General features: G+C 46.6%; 1 protein-coding gene across 1 annotated transcript in view; it reads right to left on the reverse strand.

The window, feature by feature from the left end:
- The window catches only part of ZC3H3 (zinc finger CCCH-type containing 3), a 195,816-nt gene that overhangs the window by 108,811 nt on the left and 64,177 nt on the right, over positions 1-22,828 (reverse strand). Inside the window, exon 4 of the mRNA XM_070940245.1 lies at positions 1,663-1,819. Within this exon, the coding sequence (XP_070796346.1) occupies positions 1,663-1,819 (157 nt within the window). The remainder of the gene's footprint in view (positions 1-1,662; positions 1,820-22,828) is intronic.

Raw genomic sequence — 22,828 nt, forward strand, 5'->3', positions numbered from 1 at the left:
TCACAGTCGTAACACATGATGGTCATGAACATGACCTGATTTTTTGCCACCTTCTTGGAACTTCTGAAAGGACTGGGTTCTAGATGACACAAGGCTCCACACCCATTTGTGCCACTCAGGTGACCCCGAGGACACAGGTAAACCTCCAAGTGGCCTCAATGACCCTCTAAAAGGATGCAAAGGACCAGCTTTTGCCTGCAAGGAGTATCAATCCTTCCCCATCATCCAGTCAGAGCTGAAGAAGCTTCTTGGATGAGAAGCGAAATGTCTTCAAAGAAAAAACCAGAAAGTCCAGTTTCTTGTGACTTCGACTCCCGAGCCTGTCCTAACAGAGGAAGAGGACTCAGAAGGTGATGGGGAGGAACTGACAAAGTCTCCCTCTCCAGGACCCTCCTCTCTGGCGATGCCTCGGGTTCATCCAAAGGCCAGGAGGAACAGCCTGGGATGTGCCAGGAGGAAGGCATAACGGAGCACCAATTGATAGGGAGCGAGGAGGATGAATCCTGGCTTGATCCCAGGCAGCGTCGGAGGGAGAAGCGTGCGCAGCAACGGAAGAGGCGTGGGAGGGCCAGGGATTAAGCTGAGTCACGGAGCCCCACGAGGGATAAAAGGGGGCGTGATTGCTCGGCAGGCTTTGTGACGGACAAAAGTTTAAACTCTAAAGAGTCACATCGTGAATCCTGCACTTCGGCTCAGATACATTTTGGACTAAACTCTTGTGGATAATTTGTCGCTTTGGAAACGGACTGTGGATAAGGCCTCTCCTGCTTCTTGGGAGTACTAATTGGACCGGGCAGGCGTTTTACAGTTAGCTGCCAGAACTCTCGTCTGCCAGGAATTCTGGTCTGTTTATACAATAAATTATTGGCAGGCGTGTTTGATACTGCATTTGTCTGTGTGAGGACGGGGGACAGAACACAGTTGCCTCTTGAAAAAAAAAAGCACCTTTGGGACAACCAGAACCTGGAGGACTAAGAATCTCTACAGACTTTTAGCTACACAATTTGGGATGAACACTCTTGGAATGGTGCAGGAGTAGGAACAGATTTCCAGGAAACCATTAGTGCTTCTGTTTGAGATGCAAACAACCCAGACTCATCCCCAAAAGTCTGCGCCCGTCTTCAACTCTGAAGGGACACAAGAACCAAGAAGGTTCCACATTCATTTGCACCACTCGAGTGACACTCCAGGTAGCCTCAACGACCCTCTAAAACAGTGTTTCTCAACCTTGGTAGCTTGAAGATGGGTGGACTTCAACTCCCAGAATCCCCCAGCCAGCGCTGCTGGCTGGGGGATTCTGGGAGTTGAAGTCCACCCATCTTCAAGCTACCAAGGTTGAGAAACACTGCTCTAAAAGGATGCATAAATCCTTCTGTTCCCACCATCAGTCAGAGCTGAAGAAGTTTCTTGGATGAGAAGCGAAAGGTCTTCAAGAAAAAAACAGGAAGGCCAGTTTTGATAGCCGTGGGAATTTCTGGGCTCAAGTGTGGTAAGTCGGGGGCTGCCTGGATACGTTGTGTGAATTTTCTTGGCGAGAGGAAGGGAGGGCATTCCCCATCTAACGACAGGCCTCTCGCGTCGCTATGAAAACACCCCTCCGGAAGCTCCCCGTTCTGCCGTGAATTAAGACGCTCGTGGACGAGATCGCTTTGCAACCCTCACCTGGACGACGAAAGCCTCCTGGCCTTCCAACCGTGAGCCGGGCTGGCACCGGAGGCTGCAGGGGTCACGGGAGGCCCCGCCGACTTCTTCACCAGCCTGTAGCGAGTATTGACCACGCGGTGGGCCGCTGGGCTGGTGACCAGGACGAAGCTGGGACCTGCGGAGGAAAAAAAAGACACGTCGGCTTGAAATAAGAAAGACTTTTTCTTAGTTCATCAAGCTGGCCTGACCTAAGTTTTTCCCCTTTTTAAATGGAAATTTTAAATTTGGTTTTAAATTATTGGCGTTTTAAATTTGTTCAGCCAAATTATTTAATTCGTTTTATTCTATTTTAAATTTTGTATTTATATGTTTTACTCTATGGCTGTTCACCGCCCTGAGTCCTTCGGGAGTAGGGCGGTATACAAATTCAATAAAAGTAAAGTAAAGTAAAAATCAGAGGGGCAAAAAAAAGGGGGACCATCATCATTCCTTTATTCAGCACCTGGCTGCTCTTTGGAGAACCCGAGATCCTGCTTTGGGGGATTCTGGCGCCACACTGGGGAAGCAATTCCATCAGAGGTTTGTTAACACAATTAGGAAAGGCGTTTGTGATGCTTTTTAATGAACTCGTGCTGGATGCCTGGCAGAACAGGGACTTGCTGGCATTTGCCGGATGAGATGCTCAGCGGAGAAGACGGTGCCAGGGCGTGAAATCGGGCTGTCCGGGGAATCAGCTGGGGTGTGCCGCGTGTGCGAGTGAGAGACCGAAAGAGAACATTTGGTAGAGCCTTGGTAGTACAGTGGTCTAAGGCACCCTGTTATTAAGCTGGTTATTAAGACCAGCTGCCTGTAATTACTGCAGGTTCGAATCTCACCAGGCTCAAGGTTGACTCAGCCTTCCATCCTTTCTAAGGTGGGTAAATTGAGGACCCAGTTTGTGGGGGCAATAAGCTGACTTTGTATAAAATATACAAAAGGATGAAGGCTATTGCTTAGCGCATTGTAAGCCGCCCTGAGTCTCCGGAGAAGGGTGGCATATAAATCAAATTTAAAAAAAAAAAACACGCCATTCGCGGGCTGCCTCTTCCTGGCTCACCAGTGCTGAGAACTGGGCAGCATAACAGAGAAAAAGAAGAAGGAAAAGAAACATCTCGGACAAAATGCAGCTTGGCTCACTTGCTTGAGTCATCCGTGACACGTGGTTCAGCTCAACGGGGACTTCACTGGGGTATCTCTACCCCACAAAAGCTGCCTCATAGCAAATGGAGACCAGGGGAGGATGAGGTTACCACTTCATCCACCCGAATGGCAGCAACAGGTAGTCCTCGACTCACGACCACAACCGAGCCCAACATTTCTGTTGCTAGGTAAGACAGTTGTTAAGTGAGCTCTGCCGCATTTTATGACATTTCTTGCCACCGTTGTTAACCAAATCACTGCAGCTGTTAAGTTAGGAACTCGGTCGTTAAGTGAGTCTGGCTTCCCCATGGACTTTGCTTGTCAGAAGATCGCAAAAGGTGACCCCAGGACACTGCAACCGTCATAAATATGAACCAGTGGCCAAGAGTCAAAAACTTTGATCACGTGATCACTTTTGATCACGGGGATGGTGCAACGGTCGTAATGGTGTCTGGAAACACGGGTTAAAGCGAGAGAAAACAAGTGGACTAGCGTCTCTATTCCAAGTGGCAGTCTTCACTTCAGGGCCTGGGCCATCCCTTCGGATCTATTCCAACGTCACCCTCTGTCAAGCCCTTTTGTTCAGCTACACGACTCACAAAAAACGCTTTGTCTCACAACACGCAGGCCCTGCCCTTCCCTTTTGCTATCTCAGGATTCCTTGCAGCCTCTGCGGCTCTCCAAGGAACCAGGACCAGCCTTCTTTACCTGGACGGACTTCCAAAGCCCACAAAATATTTCTGTCTGTCTAATCTATCTATCTATCTATCTATCTATCTATCTATCTATCTATCTATCTATCTATCTACCTACCTACCTACCTACCTACCTACCGAGGGAGAGAGAGAGAGAGAGAGAGAGACCTATAGATATCTAATTTAATATCGTATCTATATATGTAATCTATCAATCACTCTATGGGGAAGGGAGGGAGGGAGGGAGGGAGGGAGGGAGGGAGAGAGAGAGAGAGAGAGAGAGAGAGAGAGAGAGTCTATAGATATTTATTCTCTATCTAGCTCTCATCTATCTATATCTATATCTATTTATGGAGAGAGGGAAAAAGATATATAGATATATATAGATACCTATAGATATCTAATATTAATATCATATCTATATATGTAATCTATCTATCAATCACTATGTACATCTCTCTCTCTCTCTCTCTCTCTCTCTCTCTCTCTCTATATATATATATATATATATATATATATATATATATATATATCAGTATCTGTATCTGTATCTATATCTATATCATCTGTATCTGTATCTATATCTATATCTATATCTATATCTATATCTATATCTATATCTATATCATCTATATCTATATCTATATCTATATCATCTATATCTATATCTATATCTATATCTATATCTATATCTATATCTAATCTATCTATCTATCTATCTATCTATCTATCTATCTATCTATCTATCTATCTATCATCTATCTATAAAGGACAAATACAGCTAACACACCAAAGCACTTCCAATGTTGGAGCATTCACAACTTCTGCAGGGAAGTCATTAAGGGAGGTTTTACCCTGTTACAACTCCTTTGGCTGGAGTGGTTAAGTGAAACCTTGCGGTTGTTAAGTCAGCAACGCAGATGTTAAAGAGAATCTGGCTTCTCCGTTGATTTTTAGTTTGATGACCAATCAAAGTCACCAGAGGGCTGGGAAAAGTGACTTCACACCACTGTAACATGCCCGTGGCCACGTGTTCAAAATTCGGGCGCTTGTTCCAATTATATGTTTTGATTGGGTTTTTTTTTTTCAAAATATAAAATACAAAGAAAAAATATAATATACATATAATACAAAGAAAAATAAACAAACGTAGTGGAAAACAAAGAAGAGGGGGAAGGAAAAGTAAAGAAATATAGAAAAGAAATCCGAGCACTTGTTAAGTGATTCACTGCAGTTGTTAACTTAGTGACACGGTCATTAAATGAATCTGGCTTCCCTATTGACTTTGCTTGTCAGACGGTCGCAACATGAAGCTGGGGCGCTGCAACTGACATCAGTACATGCCAGTTTCCAAGTCTCCAAATTTGGATCAGCTGACCACAGAGATGCTACTACGGCTGCAAGGGTGAAAAACAGCCTTGGATCACTTCTTTCAGTGATCCGTTGTAAACTCCAAATGGCCACTAAACGAGTGGCTGCAAGTCAAAAACTACCTGTAGTGACTCAGAGACTCAATCGCTCCCATCCGCTCTCTCCATTTGCCAGCCAAGGCAGGAACTCCACTCCAGAGAGGTCCAGGTGGAGATCCAGCAGGAAGGAGACCTTGCGGGATCCCACCTGGAAAACCCGCAAACCCCCACCTGGGGGAAGCCCTCCTGGCCGCCCCCACCCCCCCCCCCGACTTTTCTTCCGGAGGGCCTGCATCGACCGAGGCCGCAGTGCAGCGCCCGGCACGGAAGGGCCGTCTGTCGGTGCTCCGATTTCTCTTCTCCCTTCCTGGCTGAGAGCTTTTGTGTAGATAATCATGTTATTTAGATAGGATGTTGGTTTAATTCCCTTCATTACAGGCTCCCGGGGTTGCGATGTTCTCCCCCCCCTTTCTCGGCCGTGATGTATTCCCCGTGGCACGTTTCACTCAACTCAAACGCTCTCCGCTTTTATTACGAACAATGCCCCGGCGTCCCCGTTATCAGCCCGGCGCACACCATGCGCCTCCTCGCCCGAGATCCAGAGGTCAGGCCTAATGACTAATCGATCTCATTAGCTTTCCTAATTAAAAACTTTACTACCGCAATGGAAGGCAAACCACAAAGAAACTGCTGGCATCATATCTGAATGGGATATGAGCATCATTTATCAGCCCGAGGCTCGTTCGGGGGCTCGCACGGACCCAGAGAGGCTCGGGCACATTGCTGAGTGTGGGGCTTTTCTGCTCCTGGGCTGCCTTTGCGATTCCGGAAGAGCCTGCCCAAGAGGGGAGACAGAGGGGGCTGGCAAAGGACTGGAAGCCTTGGCGGGGAGTTCGGGAAAGGAGCCGGGGTGGACCTAAAGGGGCGCGATAAAAGCAGACAAGGCTTGGCAGGAAGGAAGGAAGGACAGGGAAGAAAAGAGAACGGGCCTCTTTCTGGAAGCTCAAGAAAAGCCCCTTGCTAACTGGTGACTTTGGGCCCATCACCAGGAGACTGGGAGTTCTAGTTCTGCCCTCGCCATGAAAGCCAGCTGGGTGACTTTTAGCCAATTACCAGGAGGCGGTGAGTTCTAGTCCCGCCTTAGGCTTGAAAACCAGCTGGGTGACTTTGGACCAGCCCTCCCCCCACTCTCTCTCTCTGCCAACCTACCTCGCAGGGTAGTTGTTGTGGGGACAATAGGAGGAAAAAGTATTAGATGTGTTTGCTATCTTTGACTTGTTCATAAAAATAATAGGCATGAAAGCTGGATGGGTGACTTTGGGCCAACCACCAGGAGACTGGGAATTCTAGTTCTGCCTTAGGCATGTAAGCCAACTGGGTAATTTTGGGCCAAGCACCAGGAGACGGATGGATGGATGGATGGATGGATGGATGGGCAGGCAGATAGATAGATAGATAGATAGATAGATAGATAGATAGATAGATAGATAGATAGAAGAAAATAGATTGATGATAAAGAAAGAAAGAAAGAAAGAAAGAAAGAAAGAAAGAAAGAAAGAAAGAAAGAAAGAAAGAAAGAAAGAAAGAAAGAAAGAAAGCAATTGATGATAGGGATAGATAGGTAGATAGATAGATAGATAGATAGATAGATAGATAGATAGATAGATAGATAGATAGATAGATATAGAAATAGAGATAGAAATAGAGATAATAGAAATAGAAATAGAAATAGAAATAGAAATAGAAATAGAAATAGAAATAGAAATAGAAATAGAAATAGAAATAGAAATAGAAATAGATAGACAGAGAGAAAGAGACCAAACTGGCTGCCCAACTCTAGTGGACTCTGATCTCCAGCCTCATCTCCATGAGAAGGGACGGAGAGAGAGAGAGAGAAAGGGAGGGAGCATCTTTCCCAAACACTGAAAAGTGTCTCTGCGCGCATTTCTCCGTTCTCCCCAATGGCAAAAGCAGGCCTTGCACAGTCCAGCAAAGCGCATCATCATCCGGATGCTCCCCAGCTCTTTGGCTGCGTTCCCCTCCCCTCCCCTCCCCTCCCCCGCCCACGCTGGCATACCTCATTATCCCCACAGTCACCGAGGAGCCATTCCCACGCGCAGCAGGTGGAGCAGGCTGGTGGCTCCAGACGTGGCGCTCATTTCCTCTCGGTGGGGTCTTACTCGGATGGGCAAGTCCCTCCTCGGGAGATCCAGCAGCCCCCCCAGCCCCACCCCCACCCCCACGAGCCCCCAGCCCGAGTCTCCTGGATACAAGAGGATGGGAGGGAAGGAAATACAGAATAGAATATAGAGTTGGAAGGGACCTCGGAGGTCTTCTAGTCCAACCCCCTGCTCGTTTTATGACCTTTCTTGCCACAGTTGTTAAGTGAATCTGGCTCCCCCCTTGGAGTTTGCTTGTCGGCGAAGGATTCCTTCCTTAACAGACAGCCTCAGAAGAAGCGGCGCCTGAAAAGTCAAATTCCCAGCTAAACACACGGGAAATCTTACGATGTTGCTTCCATTTCAGTAGACAGCCTATCCAGGAATCGTCCTCCCTTTCATGCTTCCAGTGCATTGCTCTATTTTTAACAGATTTTTTTTTCCATTTTCACTTTTAAAATGGGCTAACGCGGAAGAAACTGCCGCGATGGTTTCATTTATTAAAACGTGTGTCTGGCGCTGTTCATTTGCCCAGCAGTAAGCAACATGAAATGCAAAAATGAATTCTTTTTATTCTTTTTTATAATTTTATAATTATTCTTTTTTTTTTTTTTGGCCCCGGGGCTGGACTGTCCTCCCAATCTTGGGGGCTGATCAAAAGAGGGGCAGGGCGCCTCCCTTCTTTCAAGTGTGGGGAAAAACCATGGGAGGGGGGGAGAGGCTTTCGACTTCCTGCTGGCTTCCCCATCGACTTTCCTTGAGGGAAATCGGCAGGCGGCGGCGGAAATCGCAAGCACAGGACTGCGGGGACCCCGCCACGGCCACGACTTTGCAAATCAAATTGGCTTAAACGGTGAAGGTTTCCTGGCTACAGAAGCTGACGGGAGTCGGCAGAAATGGCTAAAACTGACCCGTTTTGATCAAAGAAAAGAATAGAAGTATTTTTCTTTCTACTTGGAAACCACTTCTGGACTTTGTGCTTGAGGTGGTGGGGAAATTAAACTTTGATTTTATTTATTATTTTATTTATTATTTATTTATTTATTTATTTTGTCGCATTTCTATAAGACAAATCAATTAGACTGATTTGTTTTTTTATAGAAATGGCTAGTTTATATTATGATGAAAAAGTAAAAAAAAAGTTATGGTTTGATGTTAATGCTTTATTTTACCGCAACAGAGGGAGTTGGAAGTCAATGATTCTTCTTTTTTCTTTTTCTCCGTCCCCTCCTCACTTCTCTTTCCCTTTCTCCTCCCGCCCCCCCCGCCCCCCCCGCACTGTGTCTTCCCATTTTGCTTTTGTGAACATTTCAATTCCAGTGACGTCCCAGATTTTTTTATGCATTCCTTAAGATAGCGGATTTTTGGTCTCTCGATTCAAATGATAGTGGTATATAATGCGCCTTTGGGGCTAATTTGCGGGTGCAAAGAGACATCAGAGAAACACAATGAGAGTTTTAGTAGTAGGGAGAGTCTTCGACCGACGACCACGGCTCAACCCAAATTCTACGCCACTAAGCAAGACCGTTTTGAAATGAATTTCGCCCCATTTGGGATTTTTCTTGCCACAGTCGTTAAGCGAATCACTGGCGTGGTTCAGTTGGTCACATGGTTGCTAAGTGAATCTGACTTCCCCATTGACTTTGCTTGTCAGAAGGTGGCAAAAGGGAAAATCACATGACCCTGGGACTCTGCGACCGTCATCAATGTGAGTCAGTTGCCAAGCGTCAGAATTTGGATCGTGGGGAGGCTGCAAAGGTCGTGTGAAAAATGGTCGCAAGTCGCTTTTTTCAGTGCTGTTGTAACTTTGGCCATTAAAGAAATGGCTGTAAGAGGAAGACTACTTGCAAATATATTCATAGGTTTAAAATATAAAGAAGAGGTTTTTTTTAAAAAAAATAGTTGGCTCATATCTGTAGAGATTTTCTGTCCTCCAGGTCCTGGTTGTCCCAAAGGTTCTTTTTTTTTCAAGAGGAAAGTGGACTTTCCGGGCTTTTCTTTGAAGACGTTTCGCTTCTCATCCAGGAAGCTTCTTCAGCTCTGACCAGATGGCAGGGAAGGGAAGGATTGATACTCCTTAAATGCAGCTGGTCATTTGCATCCTTTTAGAGAGTCATTGAGGCTGCCTAGAGGTTTCTCTGTGTCCTGAAGGTCACCTGAGGGGTGCAAATGGGTGTGACTACAACACAGTCCTCCTTTCAGCAGTTCCAAGAAGGCTCCACACCCATTTGCACCACTCAGGTGACCCTGAGGACACAGATAAACCTCCAAGTGGCCTCAACGACCCTCTAAAAGGATGCCAATGACCAGCTGTCTGCAAGGAATATAAATATTTCCATTCCCCACCATCCAGTCAGAGCTGAAGAAGCTTCTCGGATGAGAAGCGGAACGTCTTCAAAGAAAAACCAGAAAGTCCAGCTGCCTCTTGGGAAAAAAAGCCCCTTTGGGATTAGCTGGCACATCTTTTGGGATCCAAGAGAAGACAGCAGAAGAGACTAGAAGAGGGAACTAAAAATGCTGACGTCCCCCTTGGTCCATTGAGATTCTCCATCATCTAGGTGATACTTGTCCCCAAGGCGCATTTTCCAAAAAAGGCAACTGAACTTTCTTGGTTTATTTTCCTTTCAAAAAACCCAAGAAAATCCCCTTGCCTTTTGAGGGCGGGGGAGAGAAATCACTTTTGGGGCGTCCCACTTCCTTCTGCACATCGAAGCTTCAGGAGTGTTTCTGGAAGAGAGAGGCCTCTGCTCATCTCAGGCAGTTGTCCCCGTGCTGGTCAATAAAGCCAGCACAGCACGTCACGCCTCCGAGCCCTCCCAGCAAAAAAATCCCCTTTAATTGGCGCTTTGGGTTCCATCAGAGGCATCTGAACGGCGTTTGTGCCACGCTGCCGCTCGGCTCAACGGTGCGCATCCGGGTTTCTCCCGCCCCCCCACGGCTAGCTCAAATCCCAGGTGCTGGGAGGGAAGAAGAGAGCCAAGGATGACTCTATTACAGAGTAGCCAATTTCGGCGCGAAAGCAAAGCCAAGGATTAGAGAGGGGTGATTAGCCCGCAAGCTGCTCAAGATGTTCCCGGGGAGCGGCGCAGTCAGAGGTTAATTTTATATCGCTCGCAAAGTTGGCTTCCTCCTTTCGTTCAAGGAAGAGCATTTAATTCCGCTTTGGAAAATGGGGGGGGGGAGAGGAACCCTTCTGCTTATGCCAGAGGTTTATGACAATCGCAGGGCTTTGATGCTTGAGAGCTGCTGGTGCTGTTTAACAGGTAATAAACCCCTACGAGGGAGCATCACTCACCGGTGGGCCAGAGCGGGGTGTCGCCGTTGCGCTCCGCTGGAAGACCACCGAAACCGCCATCCTGGAAAACTTTTTTGAAAAGGCTTTTTTTATGAGGCTCCGAGCGCCCCGGAACGGTTGCCTAGGCGGCCATGGGTTTCGGCTGCAGATGCTCGAGGGGAATTCAGTGCCAAATCAGCGGGGCTAATTCCGCGTGCCGAATGGACTTCCGCACGGATTCCAGCGGGGCTTAGCGAAGGGCGGTAATGCCACGGAAAGACAGGTGCCCTCAGATCCACGTGCATTTCCAGGCTGTGGACACTGGTAAATCCTCTAATTCCATTAAAGCAATTTACAGAGTATAGAGACAGCCATTTGGTGCACAAAAGAGCTGGTCCGTTTGTTTAAAAAAAATCTGAGCTGGAGGCCCTGAAAATGAGGTGGTTTTTTTTTTTTTAATATGATGGGTTTTAATCCAACACCTAAGTCAAGGACATGGGGGGGGGGCAGGCGAAAACTTTATCCATCTCAACTCTATTCCCCAAGAATGGGGAGAGGGGAAGCTTCCGGATTCTTTGCAGGATCAAAGGACGGAGCCACATTAATAGGAAATATTAACAGGAGCTATCGTTGCTAAAAAAAATTTCTTTCTTCTAAGTCAAGATTCATTTATGAACGTGGGATCTTGAGGGATTCTTTTTAATTCCTCCCCCTGGGAGAAAAGGGTTCATTTAGTCCTTCTCTGGGTTTTTGTTTTTTTTTAAATAGAACTTTATTGAATTTCAAACGAAGATAAAAACCGAAATCAAGAGAGAAAAAAGAAGAAGAAGATGGAATGGGGAGAAAGGAAAATTGGAGGGCGCAGATAAAAAGAGGAGAGGCTACGGAGAAAAAAGTAACTTTGCTTTCTGGTTTTTCAACAGTTAGTGCTCCAAAAGAGGGTGTACTCTCTTATCTTATAGCAAGGGGTCTCCAAATTTGGCAACTTTTAAGACTTGGCAACTTCAACTCCCAGAATTCCCCAGCTAGCGCATGCATGCATGCAACAACTGTCTCGGTTAGCAACATAATTTTTGGGCACAATTGTGGTCGTACGCTGAGGACCACGGTCCCTGTATTTGTCACTGTTTACAAGCCACAACCCTTTCTGCCATTATTTTCTCCGTCTGCTGCCTGCGATCCTTCAGAATTGAATTGCTATGAAGATATTTAAAAACTATTTCGCGCAATGCCAGGACAACTCTTTTTTAAAACGTCACATAAGAATTCATGGTTTATTCTATATTAGCAATAAAGCCGACCCCCTTGAAATAGCAACCTGTGTTTTTTAAAGTATTTATTGCCAAGTTTAAGCAAAATAATCACATTTTCTTTGCTGCGGGGCAGATATTAAGGGACAGCCCATCTCAGAAGCCATTTCAATTAGGGTCTCTCTTGTTTAGAACAAATTGGATAAAAGGCACGGAAGGAGTAAAATGCATTGTGGAGACCCAGCTGCATAAAATATCAGGATGAACGTGTCCAGGTCTCAATCAACAAAGGGAATGGCAAATTTACCTTCCTGCCTGTTCGAGCCTCAAACAAGACCAAATACAGGTAATCCTCGACTTCCAACCGTTCGTTTAGTGACCAAAGTTACAACTGCACTGCAAAAAAGGGGCCGATGGCCGTTTTGTCACACGTATGACCCTTGCAGCATCCCCATGGCCACGTGATCAAAATAAAACATATATAAACAACAGCTGCTGGAATTGGGTCTGTCTAGTTGAAAGAAGAGAAGGACTAGGGGTGACATGATAGCAGTCTTCCAATATTTGAGGGGCTGATACGAAGAAGAGGGGGTCAACCTGTTCTCCAAAGCACCTGAAGGCAGGACAAGAAGCAACGGATGGACACTAACCAAGGAGAGAAGCAACTTTAAAACTAAGGAGAAAGTTTTTAGGAAGAGACTGGACAGTCATCTGTTTGAAATGGTATAGGGCAGTGTTTCTCAACCTTGGAAGCTTGAAGATGGGTGGACTTCAACTCCCAGAATCCCCCAGCCAGCGCTGGATTCTGGGAGTTGAAGTCCACCCATCTTCAAGTTTCCAAGGTTGAGAAACACTGCTATAGGGTTTCCTGCCTGAGCAGGGGGTTGGACTAGAAGACCTCCAAGGTCCCTTCCAACTCTGTTATTCTATTAAATTCAGACGCCTGGCAATATTTAGCTGATGTGATCTCCTTTCTGACAAGCAAGACTTAACAACCATCTTACTGACTTAACAACCACAATGATTCACTTAACAAAAGTCACTTAACAACTGTCTCAATTAACAACTGTGGTCGTAGGTCGAGGACTACCTGTATTAAATTCGCGTTCCTATCAAGGAATGCCGAAAGGGGGGGCGTCTGAAAACACAACCTCAGGACCCCAAGTTTACACCGAAAGTCCCTTTCTTATGTTAGTTGTAAAACTTTCTCCCGCAACCGAAGGCCAGCGTAGAGCACTTTGCTAAATTCTACCAAACATTATTTTGTTCTTGTCATTCTTGTTTACTACTTATTATTTTTAATTAACGAAATTTATTTGCTGCCCATCTCGTTTCAAACGACACCGGACAGCTTACAGCATAATGAACATTTAAAAAGAACATTTAAATTCTTGCTTCTGTTTCTCTTGGAACTATACACAGAGAAAACTACACAAGCCAAGAAAGAACCACGTTCAGGGCTGGCGTCCGTGGCTTTAAGATCAAAGGGATCCCTGCCGATCTCACCTAGACTTGGGTCTGATCCACCAGAGCAAAAACCTCCCAGAAGCAAAGGGAAGGTTCAAAACGGTGCGTCCCCATGATTGTCTCTGCTACCCATCCCTAATAAATATCTCCATTAAGCTAGTGCACACAACAGCAATATTTATAATGGTCGTGGAAGAGATTTCGCTCCATGGATCCAATCGATCTGGGAGTCTGGCTAGGAGATGCCTTGCTAGCTGGGAGAGAGCTGGAGGCGAATCTGCAGCTTTTTATGAAAGCAGTAATTCAAGACTTACACGCAAGCCAACGCAGGGGGTGAAGATGCCCATCACCCTTTCTTTGCCAGCCCAAATATGATTTTGCCCTGACTGACTGACCGCCACTTTTCTTCGGCTGCAGGTAGTCCATGACTTACAACGTGAATTGTACGTTTGAACTTACACACTAAATACTTCAATGCATCAACAAACTTTTCTTAATTACCAGGAACTTCAACACATGAAATTGAAGGGTGAAAAAAGTCAGGGTCTACATTTGGGCAAGAAAAACTAAATGTGCAGGTACAGTATAGGTGGTACCTGACTTGACAGCAGTAACTGTGAGAGGGATCATGGAGTCCTGGTGGACAATCACTTAAATAGGAGCCAGCCGTGTGCGGCAGCTGCCAAAAAAGCAAACACAATCCCAGGTTGCATTAACAGAGGGATAGGATCAAGGTCACGTGAAGTGTTAATACCACTTTACAAAGCCTTAGTAAGACCACCCTTGGAATACTGCACCCAGTTTTGGTCGATGTAACAAAAGAGGTGGAGACTCTAGAAAGAGTGCAGAGAAGAGCAACAAAGAGGATTAGGGGACTGGAGGCTAAAACATAAGAAGAACGGTTGCTGGAATTGGATATGTCTCGTTCAATGAAAAGAAGGACTAGGGGTGATATGATAGCGGTCTTCCAATATCTAAGGGACTGCCACAAAAATGACGGAGTCCAAGCTATTCTCCAAAGCAATCACTTGTCTGAAATGGTCTAGGGTCTCCTGCTTGAGCATGGGGCTGGACTAGAAGACCTCCAAGGTCCCTTCCAGCTCTATTCTGTTTCTGAAAACCTGTTGTGGCTCCGTTACCTGAGCCTGTGTCATCGGCAGGAGAGGACTCCGAGAGTGAAGGAGAGGAGCTGGCAAGGCCTCCCTCTCCAGGACCCTCCTCTCTGGCAATGCCTTCGGTGTCCGCCGAAGGGCAAGAGATAGGGCTGGGGCCAAGCACGTCCACGCAGCCACAGGTGGACAGTGATGAAGGTAATGAGTCTTGGCTGGATCCATGCCAGCGTCGCAGAGATAAGCGTGCGCAACAGAAGAAAAGGCGTGCCAGAGATTAGGCTGAGTCACTGGACCACACCCCACAGGATATAAAAGGGAGCGTGGTGGCCAGTCAAACCTTGTGACGAACAAAGCTGAAAGCTTCCACGCCATTCTGCATTGCCGGACTTTTGCTATAAGATTTAGCTGGATTATCTCTGGACTTGATTAACTCTGTAATTATTGAGCTGTTTCCTTTGATGTACCAGAAGCGGGGAGAAGTTATCTCTCCTCTTCGTAAATAATAAACTCTTGGCAGGCAGCCACTAGGTTGTTGCCAAGTTCCGTTATCATACGGAAAAGGATTTTGCCGGCTGGTTTGGTCTTTAACTCTTGAACGTCTGCTGGTGTGTGTGCGTGTGGGACGGGGACAGAACAAAACACTAGAAAGCAAGACAAGAAACAATGGATGGAAACTAATCAAAGACAGAAGCAACCTGGAATTAAGGAGAAACTTCCTAACAAGGAAGATAATTAACTAGTGGAATATGTGTTTTCTGATGGTCTTAGGCGACCCCAAAGGGGTCGCGACCCACAGGTTGAGAACCACTGGTCTAGGGTCTCCTGCTTGGGCAGGGGGTTGGACTAGAAGACCTCCAAGGTCCCTTGCAGTTCTGTTATTCTACGTTTGGTATTTTGATCCAGGGTGCAATTATGGAGACCCCTGAACCCTCAAAGACAGGTCTCGTATTCCTGACCAAGGAATGCCAGCCAGCCTGTGGGACTAACTCAAGACCTGTGACAAACTCAGGCTGCGGGAAGGCATGCGGTGCAAAGCATCTTAGGCAGGGCCTCTTGGATAGAGTTGCGCACATCATTCACAATTTAGTTGTAAGGAAGAGTCATCCGTCTTGCAAGCCTCCCAGATCCATAGTGCAAAAAAAAAAACAAAGCCAAAGCCGAAGCAAAACCGGACGCATTTCCAACCATCGATAAAAGGAAGCGCAAAGCTTAATCCAGACTAATGGAGTAAGAGTCGGGGCGAAATGCAGGAGAAGACAGTTCCTGGGCTTCAGCGTTTGGACCATTCGAAGGGAAAGTCGGAATGTGAGGCAATGAGACATCTGGGGGGACCCCCCACCCACCCAGGCTCCATCCCGGGAGCCCCCAGGCTCAGCCATGTTGTGCAATCACACCAACAATTATCTTTAATTATACGTACATTGTAACCATATATATCAGTGTTTCTCAACCTTGGAAGCTTGAAGATGGGTGGACTTCAACTCCCAGAATCCCCCAGCCAGCAGCGCTGGCTGGGGGATTCTGGGAGTTGAAGTCCACCCATCTTCAAGCTTCCAAGGTTGAGAAACACTGATATATAATCATTCCTTACATACGGGTAGTCCTTGACTTATGACCACAACGGAGCCCAACATTTCTGTCGTTAAGCGAGACATTTGTTAAGGCCATTTTACGGCCTTTCTTGCTTCAGTTCTTAAGTGAATCACCGCAGCGGATAAGTGAGTAACCCGGTCGTTAAGTGAATCTGGCTTCTTTCCCCTTGGCTTTGCTTGTCGGAAGGTCGCAAAAGGGGATTGTGTGACCCCGGGACACTGCGACCGTCATAAATATGAACCAGTTGCCAAGCGTCTGAATTTTGATTATGGGACCGTGGGGATGCTGCAAAGGTCGTAAGTGTGAAAAATAGTCATAAGTCTCCCCCCCCCTTTTTTTTTAGCGCTATTGTAAATTTGAATAGTCGCTAAATCAACTGTTGTAAATTGAGGACTACCTGTATATATTACATAACGATATCATTATCATTAATTATACCAATAATCACACCAAGGTTCTTGGGGACAGGTATATTTTGCCTTCATTTATGAAACTCCACTCCCCTACTCGCACTGAAGCTGTTACCTAGTTGGGTCTTGAAACATCTGGAAGCAAACAAGCAAGCTCAGAGAGCACCAGAGGCCCCACAGTCGTCTACCTCTGCAAACCCCCTTCTCTTCAAGCACTGATAGTGTTACCTAGTTGGGTCATGAACAGGGTGGATTTGATTTAAATCGAGTTGATTTAAATCACAATTTAAATCATGATTTAAATCACAATTTAAATCATGATTTAAATCACAATTTAAATCATGATTTAAATCACAATTTAAATCACTGGTAAAAAGGCTTGATTTAAAGCAACTCGATTTAAATCATAATTTTTAAAGAGCATCTGTCATCTCTGCTCCTCCTTTGACCCGCCGTTGACTCACCGATAGTCCCAGTGTTGCAGAATATACAGCCTCCTGCTACATTACTAAGCTCCGTTTCATGATGAATAAACTAAATTATTTATGTATCTTAAATAGAAAACTATCTTACGATAGATTTTACCCCAAAAGTTTTTTATTAAAATAAATTCGATAAAAATCAAAAAAATCCAATTTAAATTAAAAAAAATCAATTTAAATAAAAAAAATCTGATTTTTTTTAATTTTTTTTTTAAAAATCATTGATTTTTATCCACCCTGGTCATGAAACGTCTGCAAGAAAACCACCAGGCTCAGGGATCACCAAGGACCCCTCATTTCAACCCTGAGCTACAAAGATTCTCTTCTAGTCAAACCTCCTCCTAAAATAATAATCCGGTGACTTCCCCAGTGATCAAACTACAGGTATTAGTCCTCAATTTACGACCACAAATGAGCCCAAAATGTATGCTGTTAAGGGAGAGGTTTGTTAAGTGAATTTTGCCCCATTTTACTACTTTTGTTAGCACGTCTGTTAAGCACATTGCTGCAGCTGTTACATTAAATAACACCGTCGTTAAGTGAATCTGTTTTCCCCATTGACTTTAGTCGTGAGGGGGTTGCAAAAGGGGATCGCGTGATCCCGGGACACTGAACCGTCATAAATAGGAGTCAATTGCCAAGCATCTGAATTTTATTCGTGTGACGTTGGGGAGGCAGCAACTGTCATAAGTGTGAAAAACGGTCTTAGGTCACTTTTCCAGTGCCATTGTAACTTCAAACGGTCATTAAATGAACCGCTGTAAGTTGAGGACCACCTACAGCCTCCCCTACAGAAGCACTTCCACTGATCCCACACCAAGGGCTCCAGAAATCCATTGACTGTCCCGATAACGCTGCCCCCCCCAGGGGGGGGCAGAGGTTGTGGCCGTGCATGTTTCCTTCCCCCAAAGGAATCTCCCCGTCCGTCGCTCAGACCCACTTCCTCTCCGTCTTTCGGAGCAGCCATCCACCCATCTGTTTAATCCGTTCAGCCTCCCCCATCTGTCGGGACCTGTCGGAGGTGGGGACGGCACCGTCTCCGCAATCTGTCTCTGGAATCTGTCATTTCGCATTTGTCTGCCGCGGGAACTCTTTACACAAGGCGGAGAGCGCAAGTGTGACGGCGAGTTAATGAGGTACGACAGGACCCGCGTCGTCTCGTTCCCGCGGACGGTGGGAAGAGAAAAGGCTCAGAACTCGCGCAACCTTCCCCTCGGGGACCGTTTTAATTTATTATTAAGATCCGTGGGCCCAAAATTGTTATCAAGGACAGAAGAGGGTGAGGAGGCGGTTACGGTAAAAGGGATGCCAAACTCAAGGACCCATTTCCAGGCTCAGAAAATCAGAACAGAGGCTTGTTCTAAGTTTAACCTTAACGCTGTGCATCTGTTCCCTTTGCCATTCATGGGGAATAACAGAATAACCGAGTTGGAAGGGACCTTGGAGGCCTTCTAATCCAACCCCCTGCTCGAGCAGATCGATCAATGGAACAGCTTGCCGCCCAAAGTTATGGGTGCTCCATCTCTCGAGGTTTTCAAGGCAAGATCAGAGGACCATTTGTGGAGGGCAGTATACAGGTAGTCCTCAACATATGACAAGAGAACCTGTGTGTCACGAGGGACCTTGGAGCCCTAGTGGATGATCCCTTAAATATGAGCAGCAGTGTGCAGCAGCAGCCAAAAAAGCTAATACAATCCTTGGTTGTATAAACAGAGGCATAGACTCCAAATCACCTGGAGTATTAGTACCGCTTTATAAAGCCCTTAGTAAGGCCACGCCTGGAATCCTGCATCCAGTTTTGGTCCCCACATTACAAAAAAGATGTTGAGACTTTGGAAAAAGTGCAGAAAAAGAGCAAGTAAGATGATCAAAGGCCTGGAGACTGAAACATATGAAGAACAGTTGCAGGAACTGGGCACAGCTAGTCTAGAGAAAAGAAGGAGTAGGGGGGACATGAGACCAGTAATCCAGTATTTGAGGGGCTGCCCCAAAGAAGATGGGGGGGTCAAATTATTTTCCAAAGCACCTGAAGGCAGGACAAGAAACCATGGATGGAAACTAATCAAGGAGAGAAGCAACCTGGAATTGGGGAGAAATTGCCTAACAGTGAGGACAATTAACCAGTGGAACAGCTTGCCACCGGAAGTTGTGGGTGCTCCATCAGTGGAGGTTTTTAAGAAGTGACTGGACAGCAACCTGTCTGAAATGGTCTAGTCTCTCCTTCTTGAGCATGGGGTTGGACTAGAAGACCTCCAAGGTCCCTTCCAGCTCTATTCTGATTATTATACAACTGAGCCCCCCCCCCCAAAAAATTATTTGTTAAGTGAAACATTTGTTAAATTGTCTGGCGGCTGGGGAATTCTGGGAGTTGAAGTCCTCAGGTCTTCAAGGGGCCAAGGTTGGAGACCCCTGCTCTAAGATCCAGGGTGGGGGTCCTTGTCTACCTTCTCTCCAGCGCTGAGGAAGAGCTGTGGAGAACCTCTTTCCCGAGTAGCTCAGGGAGGTGAAGGTGCTCTCTTCTCCAATTACCTTCGGAGGGGCTGGCGAAGTTGTGCTTTCAGCAGGTTTTTAATTTGCCAGGTTGGAGTGATTTTATTGAAGGCTGTATTTTATCTGTCACGCCGGCCTCCGTTATTGCGCCCGTATTTTTAATATTGTGGTTTTTTAATTACTGCAAGTTCCTACAGAGCAATGAAGACGCATCAGGAAAGGAGAATAAAATCTATCATCATCATCGTCGTTGTCGTTGTTGTTGTCGTTGCACAAAGCTGCGCCCACTGCACACTGACAATTTAAAGAGGCAAAGAAGTTTAAGCGATGGCTTTTCTCAGGGGCCGGTGAGAAGAGAGAAACGGAGAAACCGGGATCTAAAAGGTGCTGAAAGCAAATTCTTCGTCCACAATTCCAAAATTTGCAAAACGGGAAACATCCCTTTAATTCAGAATCCCCATGCCCAGCAGGGCTAAATCGGTTTACATCCCTCGTCCCCGAGAACAGCCTTTCGCCACGTATGTGCCAAGGCAAAAGAGGAGGGAGGGGAGGCTCAAACAAACCCCCAAATTTATCCATCAATAATACTTCGGGTGGCAGGAGCCCCCCTCTTCTCCGCCGGGGGAACATTTTTCACGGCGTTAAATTAGGCATGTAAATCTCAGCCGGCCACTTGAGACTCACGAGGTCTGGCTTGAAGACCTCCGAAGGCTAATGCTGATTTAATACTCCAGGTCTCTGCTGATGTGGGGTGGCCCATTATGCGCCCACGGTCAGCACATTATGCTGACCGGCTGCTCTCCGGTTCTGGCAATCAACCTCAGCTTTTAAAGCACTTCAAATCCAGCCAGGTAGCAATTCCGAGCGCAGACAAACGCATCCCACAGGCCAGGGCCCTGCCGACACAAACAGCAACTGGATAGGAGGCAGCCCAGCCACACTTGCTACCCCGAGAGAAGAGAGAGAGAGCGTGACCCCTATTCTTTCTTTCTTTGCCCTGGAAGGGTTTCTGGGCTGCTGTGTTTGGGGGGGGGGCAAAAGTCCTTAGACTTAGAATAACTTTATTGTCATTTTGAATATATACCGATCGACATTCATTAAAATGAAATTACGTGGCATGCAGCTCTCAAAGGGGCTCCACCTCTAAGATAAACATAAACACGACAAGATAAATAAATACAAAATGATGCACGTAGCCACATATATTCTATGACACGGAGAAACCACCCAGTCTAGTTTGGATGTATGCATGTACATGGCGAGAGAAACACATTTTGCAAGTCTGCCAGACGGACGGCCAAGGAAACAAAGCTGTTCCAGAGTCTGGAAGTCCTGCTAGAAATACTTTGAAACCTCCTCCCGGAGGAGAGCAACATCCTCCCAGGGTGATTCATAAAAGGAGCATAAAAGCATCTGTCAAGCCAGCGTCACATCAAACAGAGCCCTGGTGGCGCAGCAGACTAAAGCACTGTTATTAACATCCAGCTGCCTGCAATTACTGCGAGTTCAATTCTCCCCAGGCTCAAGGTTGACTCAGCCTTCCATCCTTTCTAAGGTAGGTAAAATGAGGACCCAGTTTGTGGGGGCAATAAGCTGACTTTGTATAAATATACAAAAGGATGAAGGCTATTGCTTAACGCATTGTAAGCCACCCTGAGTCTCCGGAGAAGGGCGGCATATAAATCAAATAAAAAAAAAACAGATTCCAAAGTTAAGCCTTCTCTCCAAATTTGGGAAACAAACTCAGCTCCATTCAGGGCAGGAAATAAGGATTGGACTGAATAGATGGATGGAAACTAATCCAGGAGAGAAGCAACCTGGAACTAAGGAGAAATTTCCTGATAATTGGAACGATCAACTAAGTAGAGCGGCTTGTCTCCAGAAGTCGTGCGTGGTCCATCACTGGAGGGTTTCTAGAAGGGACTGGACAGCCCATTGCCTGATATGGCATAGGGTCTCCTGGTTGAGCAGGGGGTTAGACCAGAAGACCTCTGAGGTCCCTTCCGTTATTCTGTTAAAAGCAGTGTGTCACAATAACAAAAGAAATCGCATAAAGGAACAGATTACAATTGCCATGAACTTAACATCAAGAGAATAACCACCCATCAAGAGATCCTAGAGCAGGGGCCTCCTTTTCCCACCCCACCTCGCCTCCAGCCTTCAAAAGAGTCAGATCTTCACTGGCAAGGAGCTGGACTCATCTGGGAAGATGCTCCTCCAAAGAAGAGGACTGTCACTGAGAAGGTTCATCCCCAAAGGAGGGATCCAACTTTTACAGATGTTCTCAGCTCGGTGGAAACCAGACAGAATTGGGGCTCCTGAAGATATTCATCCCCGGGCAGCTTTCATTCACGACCGCCATCGCCTTAAAGGAAGGACCACCGGTGTGGCCCCTGGGGCAAAGAGGGCCCGTGGTCTGTCTAGCGTTTGGGCTGCCCCGGTGTGTACCTCGTAGGGGGTCTTCAAGGTAGACCCACGCACAGCCCAACAAGAAAGGATGAAGGCGGTGGGAATGACTTTCAGCCAAGTACCCCCCAATCCAAGTAGGGTCATAACTGATGCACAATCCGCTTCCTGCTTGGAGGCACCAAAACGGTCCTTGCGACTTATGATATAATTAAGCAATCATCGTATTATCATCCCAGGCTAACCACTGCTCATTTAAGCTGAAATGAGCGAGAGGCGAGAGGCTCTTCAGCAGAGGCTGATTCGAGGGGAACGTCAAATTATCACCGGCAATCCACTGCAGCCCCCAGCCCCAGCCATCAATTATCACTTGAGGAGGAGATTGGCATGTTCCTTGGGGGGAGGGATAAAGGCCACCAGCAGCTATTAGATGCGTCTTAATTCCCTTCCATTTTGACCAGGAGAGGAAAGAAGAACAGTTTGCCTCTATCTAAATACACAGTGCTGGCTCGACTAAAATCAGAACGCCATAGTGCCATTACGGCCCCTTTGCGACCGGTGGACGTCAACTCCCAGAATTCCCGAGCCAGCTGTGCTGTAAGTGCATTTTAACTCACACCAATAGTACAGCGCAATCAGAAAGCTGCAGCGCACGAAGGCGAACGGACGTGTCCCGGGATAATGTTGCAGGATCCAATCTGGGTCGGTCGCTGGGACCGAGCAGCGGGTTTGTCTTCTGCAACGAACAAGGACACACATTCCATTTTGCAGCTACTAAGATTGTTGGACGGGTAGACGCAAAAACAGCCAGGGAAGCGATTGGAGGCTGGGAAAGAAGCCGCTCATCCGTCAACAGGAGGGCTGATTTATCAAGTACTCAGAAGGCGAAGGCTGGGCACCCCAAGCAAATGAAGCTAATGACGTAAAAGCCAGCCATGAACATACCCCAAACAACATCTAAAAAGCCACATACAACAGGCGCCATACAAATACCAGACAGAGAACAGCACACACACACTGCTAGAGAGAAGTTCCCTGAGGATGGGTTTCCACACGAGTCCAAAAGCTCAGAAGACAAAACCTCTCATCCTGGTGACCGACCCAGATTGGATCCTGCAAGAAGGCTCTGTCTTTATATCAGGGGTGAAATGCTCCTGGTTCAGACTGGATCACCCGATCCTGTAGCAATGGCGGCGGGTGGTTCAGAGAACCGGTAGAAAAAATCCCTGCGCCCCCCCCCCCAACCATGCCCAACTGA

This window comes from Pituophis catenifer, unplaced genomic scaffold (assembly GCF_029215685.1).
Source record: "Pituophis catenifer annectens isolate HBS135680 unplaced genomic scaffold, rPitCat1.0.hap2 SCAF_3, whole genome shotgun sequence".
In the NCBI taxonomy this organism is placed as follows: Eukaryota; Metazoa; Chordata; class Lepidosauria; order Squamata; family Colubridae; genus Pituophis; species Pituophis catenifer.